Source organism: Stylophora pistillata, chromosome 6, assembly GCF_964205215.1.
Source record: "Stylophora pistillata chromosome 6, jaStyPist1.2, whole genome shotgun sequence".
In the NCBI taxonomy this organism is placed as follows: Eukaryota; Metazoa; Cnidaria; class Anthozoa; order Scleractinia; family Pocilloporidae; genus Stylophora; species Stylophora pistillata.
The window spans coordinates 18,397,075-18,419,471 of NC_142524.1; the positions used below are offsets into that span (position 1 = coordinate 18,397,075).

Genomic DNA, 22,397 nt, shown 5'->3' on the forward strand with positions numbered 1-22,397 from the left:
GAATCGACAATACCGAAAGGTCCGTGACGGCGAATTTGTGATTGTAGATGTTTCTTACATGTGGCGATTAATCCACATGCACAGAATAAATTCGGCAACAGATGGAGATTTCAGTGGAACGGTAATATCTTATAACTTTGGCTCTTGTCTTTAGTTCCATTTCGCCATTTCGTGTTTTAAACACGCCCACCAGTCAGGGAAGTGTGGCACGTGCAGCCGACCGGTTCAACGGGGCTGTTCAGGTATAAAATAACCAACCGTCCGAATATCGTGTGATTCGCTCGTTATTTGTACCTACCTAAGCGAAGTGGATAATAAACTAACATTACAATCCAATGAAAGGGAATGCTAAGAGTACCTGGAACGCTAACGAAATAATCGAAAGAAGGAGAATCCCAAAAACGTGCGAAATACTACTTAGAAAGAAAATCCCCAAAGTGCTGTAGATATTAAGGTAACAATCGAATGAAAGAGAATCATGAAAGTCCTCCTGAATAAATGTAACAATCTACTGAAAGCAAGAGATTATGAACGAAAGAAAATCCTAAAAAAGCACGAGAGAAAGAGGTAGCGATCTTGGCAACGGAGTAGAATCCTAAAAGTACGCGAGGTATCAACGTACAATCCAAATATCCAAATCTAACTGTCATCTCTAAACAGTGCTCGTGACTCGACTGAGTTCCAGCGGCCTTTTTTTATTTTTCTAAGAATAATCTCTCAAGTGATATTTATTCTGTTTCTCTACCATAATGTTAGTACTTTGAGTTCAAATGTCCCCAACACATTGTACAAGAAATTGTTCGGATTAACAGCCTCCAGGAACTTTCTTTGGCGTTGAGCTAAGTTAGCGACTTGATCCATAAAGGCAATCTACAGAAACCAAAACAGAGTCAGTCAGGAACGTCTTTATTTTCCTCGTTTTTGATGTGTGAGAGATTTAAATACAGTTAGAAGAAACGTAAGAAATGTAGTCTAATAGGACCATGAACTCAAATTCTTCAGGCTTTTTCAGTATAACAATGCGGTTTTATTGTACGATACACTGAAGAACTCAGTTTGTAGTCAAACAATTAGTCTGGCCTGACCTTGAGGTCCACCTGTTAAATAACAGGATCCCACGTTCAGAAATTCCGCTCTATTGTTTTGTTTCTACACTGCGCCACGGCTTACGGTATTTTGCGAAACGAAACTAAACGAAACATTAATCGATAAGGAAATTACCGTTCACCGAGTTAACGATACCACTAAGATTTATTCCTTCTCTTCGAAACCTGTCCGCTAGATGCCTTGTTTCGCAAAATTTTATTTATTTTTATTTATTGCAATTTAATGGCAGAAATACACGGGTGCAGGTATGATACAGTTAGTCAATTTAACAAAAAAATGCCATAAGGAGAATCTGCAAAAGAGTCCCAGACCCCATGTAACAGCAGATCACCCAATACATATAGTACGAATGAGATACTAACTTATAATAAAGAAAAATAAAATTATGATTTACCCATAAAATTCTTCACTTTAAATTTAAAATTCCCAGTACAATTTGCAGTGCGAATGTCAACAGGCAACATATTCAAAGAATCTGCTATTCGATGGAAATAGGAATATTTAAGGGAATTAGTCCTTGTATATTTTTTCTTTAACATCCGACGATCATGTCTAAAGGAATAATAATCTAAACTAGAGGAAAAATCCACAAAAGGTGAAACATCAATGTCAACAAACCCTTTCAGTGCCTTAAAAAAGAAAGTAACGTCAATTAAAACTCCTCTGTCTTCCAAAGATAATAGATTTAACTTCTCAAGACGAGCTGCATAGCTATCCTTAGTTTTCAAAATAAATTTAGTGGCGCGTCTCTGGACTCCCTCAAGCTTATCAATGTTCTTACGGGAATATGGGGACCATACCTCAGAGCAGTATTCAAGGTTAGATCTTACTAAGGAACAGTAAAGGGTCCTTAGAGTCTTCAAATCATTTAGTCCTGTACAGGTTCTTTTAATCAGTTCCAATGTCCTATTTGCCTTGGCAACAACACAGTTCACATTGGAGTTCCACTTTAGGTGATGGTCAGTGATGACACCAAGATCCTTGAATTCCTCAACCTCCTCCAACTCAGTGTTGTTTAAGAAGAGAGTCGAGGTGAATGGTTGTTTCTTCCGAGTTATTCTCATGATTTTGCACTTCTTTACATTAAACTCCATACCGTTCAGCGTACTCCATCTTTCAAGGTTCTCAAGATCTTGCTAAAATATTTCGATGTCATCAGCAGAGTCGATGATTCTTGAGCTTTTGCAGTAATCGGCATACAGTGCAATGCTGTTACCAAGGATTACTACCCTAGGCAGGTCACTTATAAAGATAATGAAGAATAGAGGTCCCAACAGGGAATCCTGAGGGACCCAGAGCAAACCTCCGACCAGGATGAAAATACACCATCAATTAACAACCTCTGCCTTCTATCAGTGAAGTAACTCTCACACCAACGAAGAAGAGATCCAGAAACCCCAAAGCTGCATAACTTCTTTAACAATACTGAGTGAGACACCCCATCAAAAGCCTTGGAAAAATCCAAAAAGGCAACATTCACTTGACAGCCGTCATCAAGAGCCTTGGCCCAGTGATAATGGGTCAAGATCAATTGAGTCGCACATGACGTACCCTTGACAAAGCCATGCTGCCATTCGGTTGAATAGGGAAAAATATGATAATATATAGCGTCATATACAAATCTCTCTAAACATTTTGCAGGAATTGGTAGTAGTGAGATGGATCTATAATTTTCCACCAATTCCTTTTTGTCACCTTTATGCACTGGAGTAATGTTAGCCGATTTCCATAACTTTGGCATTACACCAGATCTCAATGATAAATTAAATAAGTGCGCCAAGGGTGTTGACAGTTCCTCTGCAAATACCAATAACGGCCGATTGGTAATCGACGAAACAAGGTTCGCAGACAATTTCTTTAGGCGCTCTGCTCCCGAAAATGGAAAATGATCTTGTTAGATAAAGCAAATACTGACATAATAACACACGATCAACCAACAATAAATAATCGATTTCTACTGTATTTCGTAGTACGAAAACGAAGACCCTGCATTAGCCCAAAGAATTTCTTATTTTTTAACGAGAATTTTCCAGCAGAGAAAGCTTAACGACCGTCAGAATCTATTTTAGCTACGAAATACAGTAGAAATCGATTATTTATTGACAGAACCCAAGAGTCATTTCTCCTATACAGAACGCTTTCTCTGTTATTCTGTCACGCAATGCTAACTATAAATTAAAGGCGGCTGGCGATGGAATTCTGCCTGCTGTTCCAGAATAATAATATGTGTGGTAAGTTTACCCGAGGAAACCCTCGAGAATATGAACACCAAATTGGCTCGCATAGCGAAACAGAACAGACAAGACGGGCCGTATAATAATACGGGCAGTATGATATTACGGGCAGTATAATAATAGGAAGAAACGCGTGAAGTGTAATGTATTATATTACTAAGCGTTGTTACTGTTTAATGTGCGTTTAACTTGTAATTTCTACGGTTTTCTGTTTACAGGGTCTTCGTTTTCGTATTACTACGAAAACGAAGACCGGGTCTTAGTTAGGTCTTAGGTCTTAGGTCTTCGTTTTCGAAGGTCTTCGTTTTCGTAACTATGGTAACACCCGTGTTTTGAACTATGGCACGGCATAGCAACTTTGGATAAGTCAGTAAGTTAAATTTATTGTCAGTTAAATCAAACCTTTCATGGAAGAAGTTTAACATTCTTGGAAGTATCTTGTCACCTGTCAATTGAGGTTCCCAGAATCTCAAGCGAAGTTCTTCTTTGCGTGAAGCAAAAAAAACAACATTGCATATGTAATATAACAGGAATACAAACTTGAGAGGGGACAGGGAAGGAGATCTGAGTGACAGCCAAGCTTGCTTGCGATAACCTGGTAGTTATTTTTTGTTCCCATATGCCACTTTTTCCAGCTGAGAACATCTTATTTACTTGGTGATCGACAAAACACTTGTTTACTTCACTTCAGCCAGCTTTCTTGGGAAGTAACAACTTTGTCTCACCACATAACACAACCTGAAGCATATAAATTACAAAAAATAAAGCAGTACGAAAAAAACACGTGCACCTTGTAAAATGGTGTCACTATATTACATGCAGATACTATTTTGTATAGAATCGCAAAATTGAAGAAGATCTCACATTCTGATTGGTTAAACTAGGCTAAGTGATATTGTCTAACATATCTTGTTTCATGCTCAGGATAAAAACAAACAATATTGTTGTTGTTTTCTTTTTTTCTTACTTTTATTCAATTATGTGATTCTAAGAAAATCCATGAAACTCCATTTGCAATTCCCTCGTCAAGAATAACATAGTAACCTAGTCATCTATGTAAAATGGTAAGAGGAAATGATAGAGTTCAATTCAGTCCCTAGTCATTGATTGATTAATAACAGCATTAGATGAAAGCAAAGTGAGAGTCTGATGTGTCAATCATAAGTAAGTGGAAGAGAATTGTCTAAAGTAAAAAGTTTCTCCATTTTGGAAACTCTTACGTTTTGTAGAGCAAGTGGTTGTTACTATGGTTATTACAATCAATTTTGTGATTGGTGGATTTAGCTCAGTGGATTTAGTACAATTAGTTGCTTTAACTGTCCAATTACAAGTTTCCAATTACAGCCAACTGTCTGATTGCATTGTCTGATTACAACTCTACAAAAAAGTTTTTAACCAATCACATTTAAGGAAAGTGGTGAGTTGGTCTGTGGCAGATATAATTCTACATCAATCACTTACTTTCCTCCTTTGAACTGCTGTGCAGATCACATCACAAATCATGATAGCATGCCTTAATCTGGTAACCCTAATGTGAGTCAAAACCTCTTCCCCTGGAAATACTAGGAAAATGAAATGTTAGTCAGGAGTCCTTCATACCACAGCCTTGATTTCTATTGGTTCAAATATGATTCTTATTAGCTAATAAGCAATCACATGCCCTTGCATAAGTTTAAAATATATCCTTACAGTGTAGTGATAAACATTGGGCTGAATGTGAACAGTGGTTAGGACCTGTCCAGAATCAGATAAAGGCCAATGATGCCATTATGCTTTTGTGGCTAAATTGTCAACTAAATCAGCCAGATGAAAGCCCTGAAACCACCCAGAGTTTAACTAGTACACACTCTTTCCTACCTTCTTTTCAAAAGAATTAACAGAAATTTTAAGCAGCATAATTTTGAGAATATATTGAAAATAACTGGGAAACATTTAACCCTTTAACCCTGAGGAGTGACTTGCTTCTAATCTCGCCTTACAGTATCACCCTTCAATCAAATGTGAAGGTTATGAGAATAAAGGAAATAATCATTAATTTAGGAAGCTCCTGATTTTCAAACAAATTCTCCTTGTCAATACCAATGTTGGGTTGAGCTGCTAGGTTTGTTCTATTTTGTATTTTGAAAAGGAAAATTTATAATGCAGTTGTTTTCCAAGTATGTATGCTTCAAATAAAATTTGTCTCAAGAAACATCAAGACTTGAGAAAACAGACAACTGTTTCTCTAAGAACCAGACTCTGAGTGTGTTTTGAGAACATATTTACCACAGGTATCAAATATGAATTTTAAGTAGGCATTTCTTATGGTATGTAGATATTATGTTATGATGTGTTGTGTTTGATGAATTTGTGAACATGCACTAGTTTTTACTCACAAGGGGCTGGATAGTTCAGAGATTGTGACACAACCATGCATCCAGGACCTGGGAGCTTGGTGCCGTGGACAGCTGAAACTATTCTACAATAAAAGTGAACTTTTGTTAACTATTATTTGTTTGGACAGTGTATGTCAAGGTATCAATACAGAAACCAGGTTTGGGGTGGGGGGAAGAAGAAGTTCAACCTTGTGATTCTCCCTAAGAACAAGCTGATCCTTCAAAATAAGATGTAAAGTAGGGGTAAATTTCATACCTTTGAATAGGAAATTTGAAAAAAAGAAAGAAAAATGGAAAAAACCCTACACCAGATTTCATTCAAGGAGGAAACGGCGAATTTTCTTTTTTAATTCTTAAGATATCGAACAGTAAAATAAGGAACTTGATAGTGATAAGATCACGATACCCGTTGAGTATAACCCCATGTACTACAAGTTGTCCAAGTTCGGTTTTCTTTGCAAAATGTTCATCCAAATGGATAGGGTTTGTGTCACCCGTCAGTTGGGCAAATGTGGTCACATCTTCTACAGTAACAGTCCGACGCACTTTCACCTCGTCACCAACTTTAAACTGCGTCGTAGAGTTGTCGGTAAAGTATCGAGTGATTGTAGAGAAATTATTTCGCCGTGAAATCAACATCTTTGCGAGTGACCTCGCCATCACCAGAGCATCACCATCAACTACTTGATCTGCCAGGCGTTCTCCTAGTCTTGTCCCAGTCTCTGCAGGTCTGATTAAAGACGACGTTGACGCTCTCTCACCGGGAGTGGGTGGAATGAGGGGGGTATGGAGTGAAATTTGAAAACGTGTTCGGCTTAGAGAAATTACAGAGAAATGGCTACGAATTCGATCGAGAATCTTCACAGTTTAGAAAAGGCCTTCTTGGAAAGGAACGAAGAGAAGATAAATACGTTAATTGATTCTTTAGGGCAAAGTATTTCTGAATTAGGTGAGATAACGATATGACTATCTCTGTGAGTTCGAAAACAAACGTAATTGAAGTTTTATGAATGTGCAGTGCTTGTTAATGTCCTGTTGTTGTTGCTGATGAAATTCCAGATGATTTGGAGGAGTTGAGGGTCATTGTTGCATGTATATGTAGAGGAGAATATTTGAAGGCATTGCAACAGAAAACTGCACAAAGCCTGCTACATAATGCAGCAGTTACTGCAGGTAAGAGGATTTTACAAAAAAAAAGTATACTTTATATATTTCATACGACTTGGTTGACTGTTGATCAGCAGATATGTGGTAACCTAGTTTCTCAATAAGAAAACGAATTTCAACCATTTTACGAACTGATCATCATTTTAACAGAGGAGGGTTATTGTGCATGGGGAAAGAGTCTTTACTTTTTCTGTAGGAATGTGGGTTACCAATACAAATTCATGCATGGTTATTAAGTTGTGGATGATTATATAATGGAGGGGGGAAATTAAGGGGTAAGAAATAATGGGAATATATATAATGACATAATATGTGACTATCACGGTCTTTTTATTGTGAGACTTAATGCCACTATCCCGGTCGGTGGGATTATATCATTTATTACCTCCATTTTGAAATCAAGTCCTGTATTTGGGTAATTTCAAAATGGATTTAATAGAGTGGTAATTGAACCTTGTGTCATGCAATTTTGGTCTGAAATCATACTTGTAATTTCAAATCAAACTTGCGCTGCGTGCTCGTTCAATTTTGAAATCACGCGTGTGATTTCAACCCAAATTGCACTCCACTCAGTGCAATTACCATAATGATTATAAATTAAATAGTAACTAAATATTTTTAATAATAATAATTTAATATATGTATATAATATATATATTTGGATATGTTCTTATTGTGCAATTTTACGCCGTTAGTTAACGGCATAAAATCTACCATTATATAAACTACCTGTTAAAGGAAATTACGTTGTTAGTTAACAGCGTAAAATCTCCCACTATGTAGAACACTGACTGAACAAAATTACACCATTAGTTAATGGGGTAAAATCTCTTATATATATTGGGAGATTTTACGCCGTTAACTAACGGTGTAATTTTGGTTCAGTCTGTATATATATTGGGAGATTTTATGCCATTAACTAACAGCATAATTTTGTTCACTCTATTATTTATATATTACTCTGTTATTTATAATTACATCATTAACTAATGGTGTAATTTTGGTTCAGTCTGTATATATTATTATTGGGAGATTTTATGCCATTAACTAACAGCGTAATTTTGTTCACTCTGTTATTTATATATTGGGAGATTTTATGGCTGTCAACTAACGGCGTAACTCTCGTTCAGCCTGTTATATATATTGGAAGATTTTACGCGATTAACTAACGGCGTAATTTCGTTCAGTCTGTTCTATATATTGGGAGATTTTATGCCATTAACTAACAGCATAGTTTCGTTCAGTCTGTTTTATATATTGAGAGATTTTATGCCATTAACTAACTGCATAGTTTTGTTTAGTTTGTTATATTTATTGGGAGATTTTACGCTGTTAACTAACAGCGTAATTTCGTTGATTCCGTACTAGGTCTATTGTATGATTTTATGCCATTAACTAACGGCGTTATTTCTTTTAATAAGTAATTGCAAGATTTCACGTCATTAACTAATGGCGTTATTTCTTTTAATAAGTAATTGCAAGATTTTATGCGGTTATTTCTTTTACTAAGTATTTGTGTTATATATAGTAGTTAATGTATTTAGTAGATGATTTTACACCGTTAACTAACGGCATTAAATCGTACAATATACAGACCGAGGTAGTGGTGTTAAATCTCACAATATACGGACCGAAGTAATCGCATAATTCGCCGTTATTTGATACGCCAGAAATCATTGTTTCTCACTAAGGGAAAAATCTGGAAAATTTTAAACAACCCTCTCCATGATCCAAATAATAACTGATTCCTCATACACCTAGTAGTTTTTTTCTTTTCTTCAGAAGGACTTCTGTTAGATTCAAATTAATTTGATAATATTTTCAGAAAGTTCGGGCTGTTGGCTTTTACGGCTGACTCAGAGTGTTGCCTCAACTTATATGCTAGTAGCATCACATAACTGCACCAGTCCCACTGAATGAGTTCACAACAGAGTGCATAATACTCTATTAACTTGATTAAGTTACTGCCCATGCATAAGGGCTGTCCTTAATTCAGTACCACAGATTGAGGCAGAGTATAAAATGATTATAGGAGCTATCTTTGAGTTATGCTACTGACTCAATTAGAAGGTTGTGGGGTTTATTTGTGGATTGTAGGAAAAAAATTAAGTTGAAACATATGCTACATCTCGTAGTGCACCACCTTTGTTGCACATGTCACAATCCACAAGTTTAACTTGCTGTCTCAACAAGAAAACGAGTCATTAGAACTTAAAACATAGTCCTGTTTTAGCTAAACATGTATTTACCAATGATTTTTCATGATATTATGGTCAATGACAGTCTGCGGTCTACAGTCTGCCCTCCTGTTTCATTCTGTGTATAAGCCACATGGCAAACTAGATTTCTTTTAGGATTGTTCGTCTATCTATTATAATTATACATATAGATATTCATTTTCTATAGAATTCTTTTTTTTTTTTTAATTTTCCTCTCTTGTGCCCGCCTCGAATAGTCCTAGCTACTTGTGGGCCCAAACATTGTAATTTTCTTATTAAGCTTAAATAAAATTGGTTGTTGTTGGAATAAGATTTTGAAAGAAATGGTACCCTTGCATTTTTTTGTTATTGGCTAAATACAGTAATTGATAATTGCATACTAGTGGTTACAAAACTGAAGATTACAAGTTTATATTACAGGACTGAGTTTAGTCCGATTGGGTCTGTAATCATAGGAGTGATAACAAAATTGCAGGAGTCGGATTGTGAATCTTGAGTATAATTTCAAATAGAATTGGATGACTGTTACCAGTTATACAAAACAATGACAAAATTGGAGAAATAATTTTAATTAGCCATCCCTACTAATTTTCCATGTGAAAAACAACAATAGTGAACTGAGCAAAATGCATGGCAACAGCATGGGCACATGACAAATATTATTTAATTTCACAAGCATGATGCATCAACTTTCCTATTACACTGTCCAATTGCATGATATGTTCGCTGTCCTATCAATGCCCAAATTGCACTAGATAATTTTATTTAGTTTTGATTAGGTTAGATACATGTATAAGGTTAGAATATAGTTTAGGAGTTTATAAAGTTATATGGGAAAGGTTCAAGACCATAAACACTATTTTATCATTTTACAACCAGAAAATAAGCAGCTGATCCAGGAGACCTCTCTACTGTTACAAGAGGACTCACTTATAAGGTTAGTGATGTTTAACAGTTCTCTAAGTTGCAACTGTTTTGGTTGCTGTGACTTAAATATTACTGATTGAAGATAAATGGGGTCTTTGCAGTATTGAGCACTACTTATTTACAAGCAGAAGTGAAAATAAAGCCTGAAAAAATTCAGGCTTATATAGGAGTTGAATCCATGACCTCTGCAATACTGGTACAGAGCTCTACAAACTGAGCTAACAAGCCAACTGGGAGCTGCTCATTTTGTTGGTTTTGTAATAAACCTGTGTAGTGATGAAGGAACAACTGTGAATATAAGAATTTCTTATAATTGAACTGCAGATAAATGACAATTAACAAATGTTCATTGTTTTCAAATCAATTATTCTCCAGCATATATTATATGCACATAACATTTTGAGCCCCACAAGCTCTGTCTCAATCAAAATGGAATGGAAAAAGAATCTTTAAAGTTTACAAACTTGCTGCCTGACTAGAGGGGAACTTTAAAGTAAGGTACAGCCGCAGCACCATATAAACTAATGTTTTGAGGTGTGATGTAACACATCAACATGTGAGCTGTTGTCATTAGGTACGACATAATTGAATAGACCATTCCAGAAAACCTCTCACTTTCTGATTCAGAAAAATCCGTCCTCAGTAAGGGCTTAAATTTCGTTCCCATTTCTAAAACAACGGACGAATTCTCAATTAAACAAGACGTAGAAAAATTCCTTTGCCGCGTTCAATTAAAAGCCTTTTTTCACAACAAAGAGGATGATTCTAACACCTCGAACAAAGACACTTTCGAAACACTTCAGACTCAAAAGTCTAAATGGACTCCCCCAGAGGGCCAATTCGCATCATTAGACTTTTTTATCAAAAAATGCCGCCACGATATCAACAAACTCAGTTTCAAACGTATTACCAAATTTTCTAATCTCTCTTCTGAAGAGTGGTCGGCTCTAAAAAGTCTTAGAAAACGCAAGACATAGTTATGAAAGCGGCCGATAAGGGTGGCTCAGTCGTTGTTTGGCGCACCGACCTCTACCAAAAAGAAGCTTTGTGGCAACTTTCCAACACCTCTTTTTATCAAAAGATCGACAAAGACCTCACTGCCAGCAATCAAAACTCCGTCAAGAATACGATCAACCAACTCATAACTAAACCAGAATTGCTGGCCACAGCAAAAAATCTCATCATAACCACTCCTAGAACTTCTCGTATTTACTTTTTACCTAAAATTCACAAACCTATCAACCCGGGTCGGCCCATTGTCTCAGCTTGCAGTTGCCCTACCGAACTTATCTCCAGCTATCTAGACAAAATTATGGCTCCCATCGTCAAAACTTTACCATCATATATTAAAGACAGTCAACACGCTCTTTAAATTTTTCGAGACTTTTATTTCCTTGGCCAAAACAAACTTCTTTTCACCATGGATATTACATCTCTTTACACTGTCATTCCTAATGGCGAAGGCCTTCTGGCCCTTACACATTTTTTTGATCAACGTACTGTTAAGGAAACTAAATCTGAAACACTACTACGCTTAGCCGAACTAGTGCTCACACTCAATTGCTTTTCATTTGGAAACAACTTCTTCAAAAAAACCAGTGGTGTAGCCATGGGCACCAAAATGGGACCTAGCTATGCCAATCTTTTTGTAGGTTTTGTCAAACATCAATTTTTCAGCCAATACAACGGGTCCAAACCTGAACTCTGCGGTCGCTACATCGACGACTGTATCGGCACTATCTCCTCTACCAGAGAGGAGCTCACTAAATTCATAACCACAGTCAATTCTTTTCACCCGGCTCTGAAATATACTTGGGAAATTTCTGACAATTCTTTATCCTTTTTAGACGTCAAAGTTTCAATTGAAGGTAACGGTTTATGCACTAGTGTATATTACAAACCTACAGACTCGCATAATTACTTGTTATATTCGTCTTCGCATCCATCTCACGTTAAGAATTCCATTCCTTTTTCTCAGTTTCTAAGACTTCGTCGTTTATGTAGTGATGACTCTGATTTCCACCACAAATCAGAGTCAATGTGCCAGTTCTTCGATAAACGTGGTTACCCTGTTTCCGTCGTTCAAGTGGGTTACCACCGCGCTCAACTTATTGATCGACATTCAGCACTACAAACGTCGCATAAGGAAGATTCTGACTGCATTCCATTCACTCTCACGTTTCACCCTCACAACCACTCAGTTAAATCCATCATTCTTAAAAACTTTAAATTACTTCAAAACGATCCAGAGACAAGCACTATCTTTTCGCAGCCTCCGCTCATTTCATTCAAACGCGACAAAAACATAGGCAATTTTTTGGTCAGAAGTTCTTTTCAGACTAATGACCAACCAGGCACTTTTAAATGCACTCGTGCACGATACAAAACGTGTCCTTTCATTCACAACACTGATAAAATATCGGGACCTAAACGATCCATTAAGATCACCGATCACTTCATGTGCACCTCCGCCAATGTAATCTATTGCCTAACTTGCACTTATTGCAAAAAGATATACACTGGCGAAACAGGCAGAAGACTAGGTGACTGATTCCGAGAACACCTTCAGGACGTGGAAAGGAATGACAAGGACACATTGAAACCGGTCGCTAGACATTTTAATTTACCTAATCATTCTAAGCAACACATGGCAATCTGCGGTCTTTCCTTGCACTTAGGTGGCACGGAAAGCCGTAAAAATCTTGAACAAAAGCTCATCTTTCAAACCGGCAGTCTAAATCCCACAGGGATCAACGAACGCTTTTCATTCCACTAGTTTATTCATGTTTTTCTCGTTGCCATGCTCCCACCAAGAACGTAGCTCCATTTTCTGCCTTTAAAAGCACACACAACCCACAATTCCTCTATTCGCTCCGACGAAGGGCTAACGCTCGAAACGTCAGCTTTTGTAATCATTACGGTGGCTAATTTACCATTTCAACTTTGTTAATATATCCAAATAATTGAATAGAACCAGCAAGAAAGAGCTACATGATTGTAGTCAATTGAAATTAAGATAGTGGCACCAATGTGTAATAGATAAGATTGTAATCAACTTTTTATGTATTTTTCTCTAGGCAGTGTCTTGTAATGGAAATGTTTTAGAATTTTGTAAAGTGATAATAGTTTCTGAATAATCTTATTGACTGTATGTTTTAGTATGAATCTACTAAAAAATTAAATCCTTCAAAACTTAACATTACAGGCATGAATCTTTTTTTTATTTTGTTCACAACCATATAGTTTCTAGTGTATTTACTCACTGTTTATCTCAGTCCAGTAATCATTCAGTTTTTTCTTTCATTTTGTTTACAACTATTGACCACTTTCATAAATGGCTGCGGGATTGATATTCTTTTGTTTAAATTTAAATTAGCCTTTATGGCCTCGTTCTCCAGTTCAAAATTCAAAAGAACACATTTTCTCAAATGAGGCTAGTGAGGCTAATTTGAATTTAAACAAAACCCTGGTGAAAATCCTGTTCAGATCCTGTTCAAGATCTTGATAGGATCCTTACTAGGATCCTACCTGAAATCCTAGTCAGGATCTTGTACAAGATCCTATAGGATCCTACAGGATCTTGTACAAGATCCTATAGGATCCTGTACAAGATCGTGTAGGATCCTATAGGATCTTGTGCAAGATCTTATAGGATCCTACAGGATCTTGTGCAAGATCCTGTAGGATCCTATAGGATCTTGTACAAGATCCTATAGGATCTTGCACAAGATCCTATAGTATCCTATAGGATCTTGTACAAGATCTTATAGGATTCAATAGGATCTTGTACAGGATCCTATAAGATCTAGTACAAGATCCTATAGGATCTTGTACAGGATCCTTTAGGATCTTGTACAAGATCCTATAGGATCTTGTATAGGATCCTATCTTTAGGATCTTGTACAGGATCCTGTACAAGATCCTGAAGATTTAATAGGATCCTGTATATGATCCTATGAGATATTACAGGATCCTGTACAAGATCCTATAGGATCCTGTAGGATCCTACAAGATCCTGAAGATTTACTAGGATCTTATGAGATATTACAGGATCTAGTACAAGATCCTATAGGATCCTACAGGATCTTCTATAGGATATATAACATAATTACAGGATATATAACAATTCTGTACAAGATCATATCAATGCACGAAAATAAAGTAGATGCGTCTTATAAATTTATTTTAATCTCATGTCTACAACTGTTACATTAATTGTAGACATAATCTATATTTCACTGAAATGACAATAGTGATGAGTGACCTAATCCATATAACTATTAACTATAAATTATAGATCATGCATTGGACTTGTGTAATTGTGGTATTAAGCATTGCACCTCTAGTAGGAAGAAGTAACACACTGGCATAGAGAATAATCTTTTCTACAAATTGATATAAAAGATGTCACAATGGAAACCATACTTTAAATTCAAGTATATTGTGAAATTAATGCACGAGAAAACACAGCCAACCAAAATGTCTTATCAATTATTTTTATGTAGACCAATTAAAAAGTTATGCTTCATTTAGGTTGCAAATTTTCTACTTGAAAGGCTGTTGTCATGCCTTTAATAATTACTTATCATAGTCATTTGCAAACAACTATGAAATAAAGTGTTCTGGTCTTATAAGTAGTAAGATTCATGTATTGACAAAAGTAACAAAACAGCTGAAGTGTAGCAAAGCACACTGGAATCATTTTTCACGGGCTTTAGTAAACAACTATATACAGTTTACAAACTGTAAGGTTATTGTGAGGTGGGCTAACCCACATCCCTTCAAAGTAACTTAACAATTAGCACATTTACAGAAATAAATCTTTGTTGAACTTTTAAAGAAACACATGGTTACAATGGAGCAATTGCAGAATATCCGGCCACCCGGCTTTGAAGAATGAAGCACAACACCATAGAGGTTATTCCAATTCAATGACATGTAAATGAGTGGCCATCCGACTTTGAAGAACGAAGCATAACACAATAAATGTGCCTGAATACTTACAATTTCTATTTCAGTTTCCTCTTCTGGGTTGGAGGGCAACTTGCACTTCACTCAATGCGAGCTTTCTCCAGTGAAACTGCTATTTAGGCTGTCCTAAAACGATTAAACAAATTTCATATTTTGAGTTATATGTTTGAGAACATAATGACAATATTTATTGGATTGTATCAAAGATTATAGAATATGTCACTAAATATTAGAAAATGTACATAGAAGATAATTACAAATGAGATCATGGCACCTGTGAAGAAGACCCTGCTTCCTGCCTTGTGTAAACCTCATTGCTTTCCAAAGGTGTTTCGCAGGTTCCTCTCACCAACGACTCTATCTCCAATTTTAGGAAAATCTTTTTAAACTCTTTCAAGACTGTTTCTTGGAATTCATTAGGCTTCTCGTCAACCCCTTCAACCTCAATGGTTGACGCCAATTTGGAAACCTGTGTAGTGTAAGTAAAAATTTTATTGCTAAAGTGAAATACATTTGTATCTATCTCAGAAAACTTTTTGTTTGGATTAGGATGTTAAGCTGTTTTTTCATGGTACTACAAATAAAAATATTGTTTTAAATTGCTGCTTGTCCCCTTGAATTTGATATAGACAAACTTGCACTTCATGTTTTTTAGCCAAAAGCTCCTCTACTCTTTTTTGTTCCTCAAGGAGGTCCTCCTTTTCAGCACCAATATCTGTTTAAATAATGTATTAAATTAACAAAATGAAACTAGATCAAGTTCTACAATTGGCCAATATTACAATAAGTAGAAATTAATAAAATTGTCCTGCATCAGGTGACTATTGGCAAATTTATGGACCAATAGTGGTCAAAATCATTTTCATCAATACATCCATATATCCATCATGCTGAACTTGCTTGTCTTACTGGAGATGCTGTTTTTGGAATAAAAGGCCTTCTGCTGTGCATGAAATCTTACAAATCCCAGAAATGCTGTTATTTGATTACATCCACCAAGTTCTCTTGGGAGAATATACCAGAAGGATATCAAAGTGGCTCAATGGAAGCTGCCCTAGTGAAACAAGTCTGAAAAATGACCAAGAAGTTTCCCAGGCTCTTTTTAACATCAAACTGCCTCATGACTTCAAGAGAAAATTTAGGCCTTTAGAAGGGTTCTCGAAATGGAAAGCAAGCGAGAAGCAGGCCCTTTTCCTTCATGCTGGACTTCCTGTTTTGAAGTTCCTGCTTCCTTCTGAAGTGTTTTACCATCATGCACTTCTAGTCACTAGTGTAACCATGCTCTGCTCTGATTCAATATCAGAAAATGACATTAGCATAGCTGAAGCCATGATCCAGAGTTACACAAGATTAATTCCCTCATTGTTTTCAAACTGAGAGTGTACTTTCAACTCTCATTCATTGAATCACCTACCAGCACAGGTTAAGGCTCATGGTCCACTGATCCTTCACTCCACTTTTGTATTTGAGTCTATGTTGGCTCATCTTAAGCACATGTTCCATTGTACCAGAGGCATTCCAGATCAGATTTGCAAATGACTAGCGAGAGCACAACATTCTAAGCAATACATACAGCAATGTGTTGCAGGAAATGATGAAGCATGTGAGTTTGCACAAGGAATGGTAACATCAAACTCCCCTAAGGCTGTTGAGGTTAATGATGAAGATGTCAAGCTCTTCTTCACACCAATGCTGCACAAGGTCCCTCATGTTGGTAATCCAATAGAGGGATACTTCAATGATGACAGAGAAGTCAGTGTGTCAGAAAGAATGCATAAAAGAGGTCAGGTGTTTCACAGCCTGTGCTACAAGAGGAAAGCCAAATCAGCAAGCTATCTTGTGAAGTATTTATCACAGTCTGACATTTGTTTTGGAGAGGTCCAGTTTTTTCTTAAGGACTGCCATAATGATGGCTATGCTGTTGTCAGAGTGATTGATAATATTGGTTTGAACATTTGTTCATCAGGAATTGATCCTCCAAGAGATCCTGTTGTTCAAACATTTTGGTCATCTGGCTTCTTAGGGCATCACTTTGTTGCAGTGCGATTTACAAGGAGATTTAAACTGATACGTTGTGTGCAGATCGAGACACGGGTGGTTTTTGTGGAGAGTGATGAGCCTAATATTGATGGCTATGTATCAGAGGTTTAAAAAGCTATCAACATGATTAGCTTATATATCATGTCAACTGGATGTATTTAGATAATTACTGAAGCTAGCTGCAATATTCAATATAGGCAAAACGTTATTTTGTATTTAACAATTACTCAATGAAGGCAGGGTGAATATCGTCGAATAATCCCTGAGACAAAGTGAAGGGGATTATTGGACAATATTCACTGAACCTGAAGCAAATAACCCTAACCACTGAAAACAGCCATAAACCTATAAAATTGAGGCAAATTATTATTTCATTTGACATGAGCATGCGTAGTCTGTTAATTTAATATCATCGCACAAATTTGGAAGCTAGAGTTTGTGATAAAGAACGCTTTCACGTGGCTCCTTTGGTTCTAACTCAAACCCTCTACAGATCAAACACTCTACTGTGCTGGCTGATTGAAAACAAACTGTACACATGTTTCTGGAAAGAGTGGTAAGTATGAAAGATCATCAAAAATTATCAAAGAATTAAGCAATATGACACCAATACTAAGCCTATTTTACTGAGTCCTTAGTTGGATAGACAGATCTTTAATTAAAGAATATTGGGGATCCTTACAACAATCTAGTGTGTATCCTACTTCTGCTCAAGTTCCCTGTCGAGTCACACCCAATCCTGAAGCTGCAACAGAATCACCACCCAGTGTGCAACTCCATAGTCTCCTGAGACTGATGGATTCCCACCCCCTGATCAGGATAGTCTTCCTACATGGGATCCCTCTAGTATAATTATTTAATTATACAGGACCCTAATTGTTGCCCAGGATCCTTATGAGGATAGTGATCCCAAATAGGATCCTATATATATCCAGGATCCTATTCTTTCCATGGATCCTGATCAGGCTAGTGATCTCAAATAGGATCCTATATATATCCAGGATCCTACTCTTGCCCAGGATCCTGATCAGGATAGTGATCTTCCATAGGATCTTTTATTTATCCAGGATCTTATTGTTGCCCAGGATTCTGATCAGGAAAGTGATCCTACATAGGATCCTATATATCTCTAAGATCCTACTTAGGATCCTATTCAGGATTTGTTATCATTCTAGGATCCTAGTCAGGAAAGTGATCCTACATAGGATCCTATATATCTCTAAGATCCTACTTAGGATCCTATTCAGGATTTGTTATCATTCTAGGATCCTAGTCAGGAAAGTGATCCTACATAGGATCCTATATATCTGTAAGATCCTACTTAGGATCCTATTCAGGATTTGTTATAATTTTAGGATCCTAGTCAGGATTCGGATCCTATACAGGATCCTGCTTAGGATCCTGTTCCTATTCAAGATCCTACAGGATATTACAGGATCCTACAGGATCCTACAGGATCCTGGACAGGATTTTCACCAGGGAAGAATATCAATCCGGCGGCCATTTATGAAAGTGGTGTATACAGTTTCTACTTTACGTACTTGCAGTCTAGTAAACATTCAGTTTTATGAAAATTAATGAAGTAAAGCTTAATGTCTGGCAAAGAACTGACAACTGATCACATTTTTACCCTCTATTTTTCTGCAGACATGCAGTGGTGTTTTTCATAGGCGTGGCATGTTTAGACCTTTTCATCCAGTGTAACTGGACTGGCCCAGTACCTCCTCTATCTTCCATTCTGCCTTGTGATTGTTCTAATCAACAAATCTTAACAAGACTGAGTGAGGATGGAGAGGTAACTTTATTCCATAGCAAACTTACACCTTTAATGAAACCTTTTGACCTGGCCTTGGTTGCTATTCAGTGGATAGCAATGCATGTATGACAGTCTCTATTGTTAGACATGCAGGGTGAAAAAGGCCAATCGTGTAACAGTTTTACTGTTATTGGGGCAGTGGAATTAAAATTCCTGAAATTCTTATAAATGCCCAAAATCAGGAAACACAACTTACAAAAAGAGAGCTGTGTAAAGGGTTTACATTTTTGAGTGCATCATTTGCAGCTGTTAAAAGCAACATAATTATCACCCCTGAGCATAGTGTTTCATGAGCCACCATGTTTCCAACTGTCCCTCTCACCTGAAGAAGACTAGCAACTTGCTTTTGAGAAATTTTTCTCCAGAATAGAGGTGACTTTATCTCAAGACATTAGATAATATGTCATTCTAGGATATTCACCAAGATGAATAATATACCCACAACCCTTTTCTAGGACATGTAGTGTTTTTATGTTTATCTAACAATTTGTCTTCGGTTTTCAGTTCATTAATAATCCACTGATGGAGGGTCTGTTATTTTTGTTGGTTGCCAAAATAGTCTTAGTTGATTGTGAGGAGTCTTTGACAGTCTGCCAGGTAAAAATTGATTTCACTCAGTGGAGTATATACTATCCCATGATAATTCATTTGAATCAAGTCTGATGAGATCAGAGTCAAAGGAGCTTGCATGTATCCAAATTTTCTTTGGTGAATATCTTATTTTTGTTGGGATAAGAGGTGTCTTTTCTGTTGTTCCATCCGCCTTTACCATAAACATCAGTGTATTAAGGCCACACCTTGAGTTTGGCAAAGACTCAAAGGGCTAATCTAGTCCATCTTATGGTAGTCCATTTGGGAAGTCCATAGACTGGGGGTCTGTATTTTGTCCATCACTGTTTGATTCATTGAGGGTGTGAGTTCCCAAGGGTACATTAATGGTAAATGTAGGATGGAAATCAGAGGGAAATAAATTATGTTTAAGAGTTAAACTGTTTCTCCCAGAGGTAAGCATCAGAGTGATGTCATCCATAGAATCCACAAAAACTCTTTGTGGCCATTCCTTAAAACAAATTCTTTAAAGGTTGTACATTATAATTATAGACAATGAATTGAAGTGTCTTATTCTGCTTGTACCCATCAATCACTACCTTTATTTTCAGACTGCCTCCCTTTGGGCATTAAGATGTCTAGCAATACAGAGACAACTCTCAGATGAAAGAAATGATTTTATGAAGAATAAGATTCTTAGGTTGATAGATAAAGGTTTGATGTGCAGAATTCTCCTTTTCTTTTAATTTCTTATCAATAGTTTTCCAAACTTACTGAACAGTTAAAAGGAGTTCTTTTTTTCTTAAATAGTAAAAAGGAGTTCTTTATTTTCTTAAAAAGTAAAACATAGTGTGTGTGTGTGTGTGTGTGTGTGTGTGTGTGTGTGTGTGTGTGTGTGTGTATAGGATTAACAATACTGTATACAATAATTGCATAGAAAACAAAAAAAGAAATGTGAAAAGCCAATAATTTACTGAACTTTTTGGTGTTATGACTGTCATGAAATATGCTTCTTTTCTTTTTTTTTTTTGCAGTTCAAGAGAGCTCAACCTTACTTTCTGAAGAACAAAGCAGGTGCTGAATAGATATAACTGTTAATTAAGGTTTAATAAAGTAAATGTACTGTCTTATTCAAACTTCATGCAGTGTCTTTTAATTTGAGATACATGTATGTAAACATAAGTGATTGTGGCATAGATTCAGAAGTTTTAAAAGATACTCAGAACTTTCTTCAGTTGGTTGTTTTTATATAATACTGTAACAGTGTTATTAATTTTAAGTAAATGTGCTGTCTTATGCCTCAAGCCCTTGTCGGCTTTCCATCATGTAAGAGCTAATTTCAGTTGCAATGACTAATGGTATCATTACTCCCCCCCCACCCCTCCCTCCCTTCCCTGGATGGGATGCCAACCCATTGTACTTAAGGACACCAGCTAATTCATGGCATTTTTTAAGGTTTCCCTGACAAGCAGCCTTTTCCCATTTATAGCCTTGGGTGGAGAGAGGTTCAGTGAGAGTGAATTGTATTTCCCATTAACACAACAGCAACAAGGCTGGGGCCGACACCTGCAGCTCTCAAGGCTTTGGCATCTTATGTTGCCTAGACATAGGTGGATGTTCAGTTTCCCATGTTGAGTTGAGATATCTCAGGATACATTTAAGCTTTTTTTTTTAAGTAAGCTAACTTGGTGATACATTATATGAACAACTTAAATCTCCACATTTTTTTCTTCAGGAGCAGTGCAAGCCAGATCCACCTGGAATTTGGATACTTGTATCTTTATTACTATGACACCAAAAGAGCCAGGGTATCGAGAACTTTTTTGTAGATCAGTTTCTTTAGGCAAAGGTCAATTGAACAGATCTTTTAACTTTGATCTTGAATTAAATTGAAAGATGAAATTGCAAAAATTATCAAAAACGGAGAATTACCAGTGAGTAATGCTGGAGGCTTGGGAAGTTAAGCAGGATATGAATTTTAACATTATACAATCAAACCTCTTCAACATGAACTCTGAATTATGGGATAGAGAGCAAACCAGGTTTCTTTAGTAGAGAGGGCAGTCTCTAGTGTTGCGAGGCTAGTCTTAAATGACAAAGATCTGCATTCGGTGGAGGTAGATGTCTCTGTCATGCTCCTTGATTCTGTCTTGCTTAAGTCTTCCAGCCTTACTGATGTAAACTTTTCCAAATTCAATGGAATCCTGTTAGCAAACCCAATACTGTAAAAGCCCACATTTAAGGAATTTAGGAATTTAATTTGTTTGCCATGGGAATGGCAGGAGAAAGGAATAGAACTTTCGTCCCAATTGACACCTAACCCCTTTGTACCCACCATCCCACCCCGGGGAGGACATCCACCACATAGTAATCTCGTGCATGGGAAATTAACGTCTCCTACCCCTAACCCTGCAGGAGACGGGACCTATGGTTTTATTCGTCCTTATCCGAGAAGACTAGAATATCTATCCATTTCTTGATATCATAGAAAGGTAGCAAATTCTCCTCAGTTATTTTAAGACTATGAGTATTGGTCCGGCCGGGGCTCGAACCCTCAACCTCCCGCACAACACAATCTGGCGCCATAACCAATTGAGCTAACCAGGTGGGGTAAGCAGCACTTTTTTTCAAAAAATCATTGCTAGAAATTGGGGGTGCAGCTTATCTGCAGGAACATTTGAAAAAGGTGTCTTGAATATCGACGCCGGTGTCCAGTTTTTCATTTTCGTGTCCAATCTAATGCCTGGTTTCTAAGCTTCAAATGTTCTCCTTGCGTTCTTGTTGTAATGGAAAAATGTATGGAAAAACTGTGTTGAATAAAGAAATTCCTGTCAACAAATACCAGAAAAAGACCAATCATAATTATGTCAAAGTTGGTAGAAATGATGTTCATTATTATAATATTGAATTGCTAAAATTGTGGCTTAGACTTTGAAGTATTTTCCGTTGCAATGTTAATTAATGTTAAGTTTACAATTGATGAACAGTGGAT

General features: G+C 36.7%; 3 protein-coding genes and 1 long non-coding RNA gene across 7 annotated transcripts in view; 1 reads left to right on the forward strand and 3 right to left on the reverse strand.

Annotated features, from left to right (window-relative positions):
• Positions 1-659: 659 nt before the first annotated feature.
• On the reverse strand, positions 660-6,423 carry LOC111338273 (hydroxyacyl-thioester dehydratase type 2, mitochondrial-like). Of its 2 annotated transcripts, XR_002695570.2 has the most exons (5): positions 6,123-6,423; positions 5,717-5,799; positions 4,803-4,903; positions 3,744-4,079; positions 660-870 (listed from the first exon to the last, which is right to left on the reverse strand). XR_002695570.2 is itself a non-coding variant. In XM_022944720.2 (4 exons), exons 1-4 carry the CDS (start codon positions 6,374-6,376, stop codon positions 4,029-4,031), a joined length of 489 nt encoding a protein of 162 aa, XP_022800455.1. In that variant the 5' UTR covers positions 6,377-6,423; the 3' UTR covers positions 1,284-4,028. The 2 variants fall into 2 exon arrangements, 1 of the variants encoding a protein (XP_022800455.1); XM_022944720.2 differs by lacking the exon at positions 660-870 and having other exon boundaries at positions 1,284-4,079.
• LOC111338272 (uncharacterized) lies at positions 1,491-2,201 on the reverse strand. The gene has a single exon (XM_088725001.1). It carries the CDS (start codon positions 2,199-2,201, stop codon positions 1,491-1,493), a length of 711 nt encoding a protein of 236 aa, XP_088581127.1.
• A 53-nt stretch (positions 6,424-6,476) lies between the features above and the next one.
• LOC111338268 (tetratricopeptide repeat protein 27) overlaps positions 6,477-22,397 on the forward strand; it is a 30,417-nt gene continuing 14,496 nt past the window's right edge. The window contains exons 1-8 of one of the 2 annotated variants that reach the window (XM_088726030.1): positions 6,477-6,665; positions 6,776-6,889; positions 9,982-10,039; positions 18,688-18,835; positions 19,361-19,453; positions 20,017-20,119; positions 20,440-20,479; positions 21,141-21,213. In XM_088726030.1, the coding sequence (XP_088582156.1) occupies positions 6,551-6,665; positions 6,776-6,889; positions 9,982-10,039; positions 18,688-18,835; positions 19,361-19,453; positions 20,017-20,119; positions 20,440-20,479; positions 21,141-21,213 (744 nt within the window). In that variant the 5' untranslated portion in view covers positions 6,477-6,550. The remainder of the gene's footprint in view (positions 6,666-6,775; positions 6,890-9,981; positions 10,040-18,687; positions 18,836-19,360; positions 19,454-20,016; positions 20,120-20,439; positions 20,480-21,140; positions 21,214-22,397) is intronic. The other variant, XM_022944715.2, reaches the window with a different exon arrangement.
• On the reverse strand, positions 14,288-17,163 carry LOC148728620 (uncharacterized). Of its 2 annotated transcripts, XR_015989078.1 has the most exons (4): positions 16,415-17,163; positions 15,636-15,715; positions 15,275-15,469; positions 14,288-15,126 (listed from the first exon to the last, which is right to left on the reverse strand). It is a non-coding gene; the product is annotated as an uncharacterized LOC148728620 (long non-coding RNA). The 2 variants fall into 2 exon arrangements; XR_015989077.1 differs by having other exon boundaries at positions 15,636-17,163.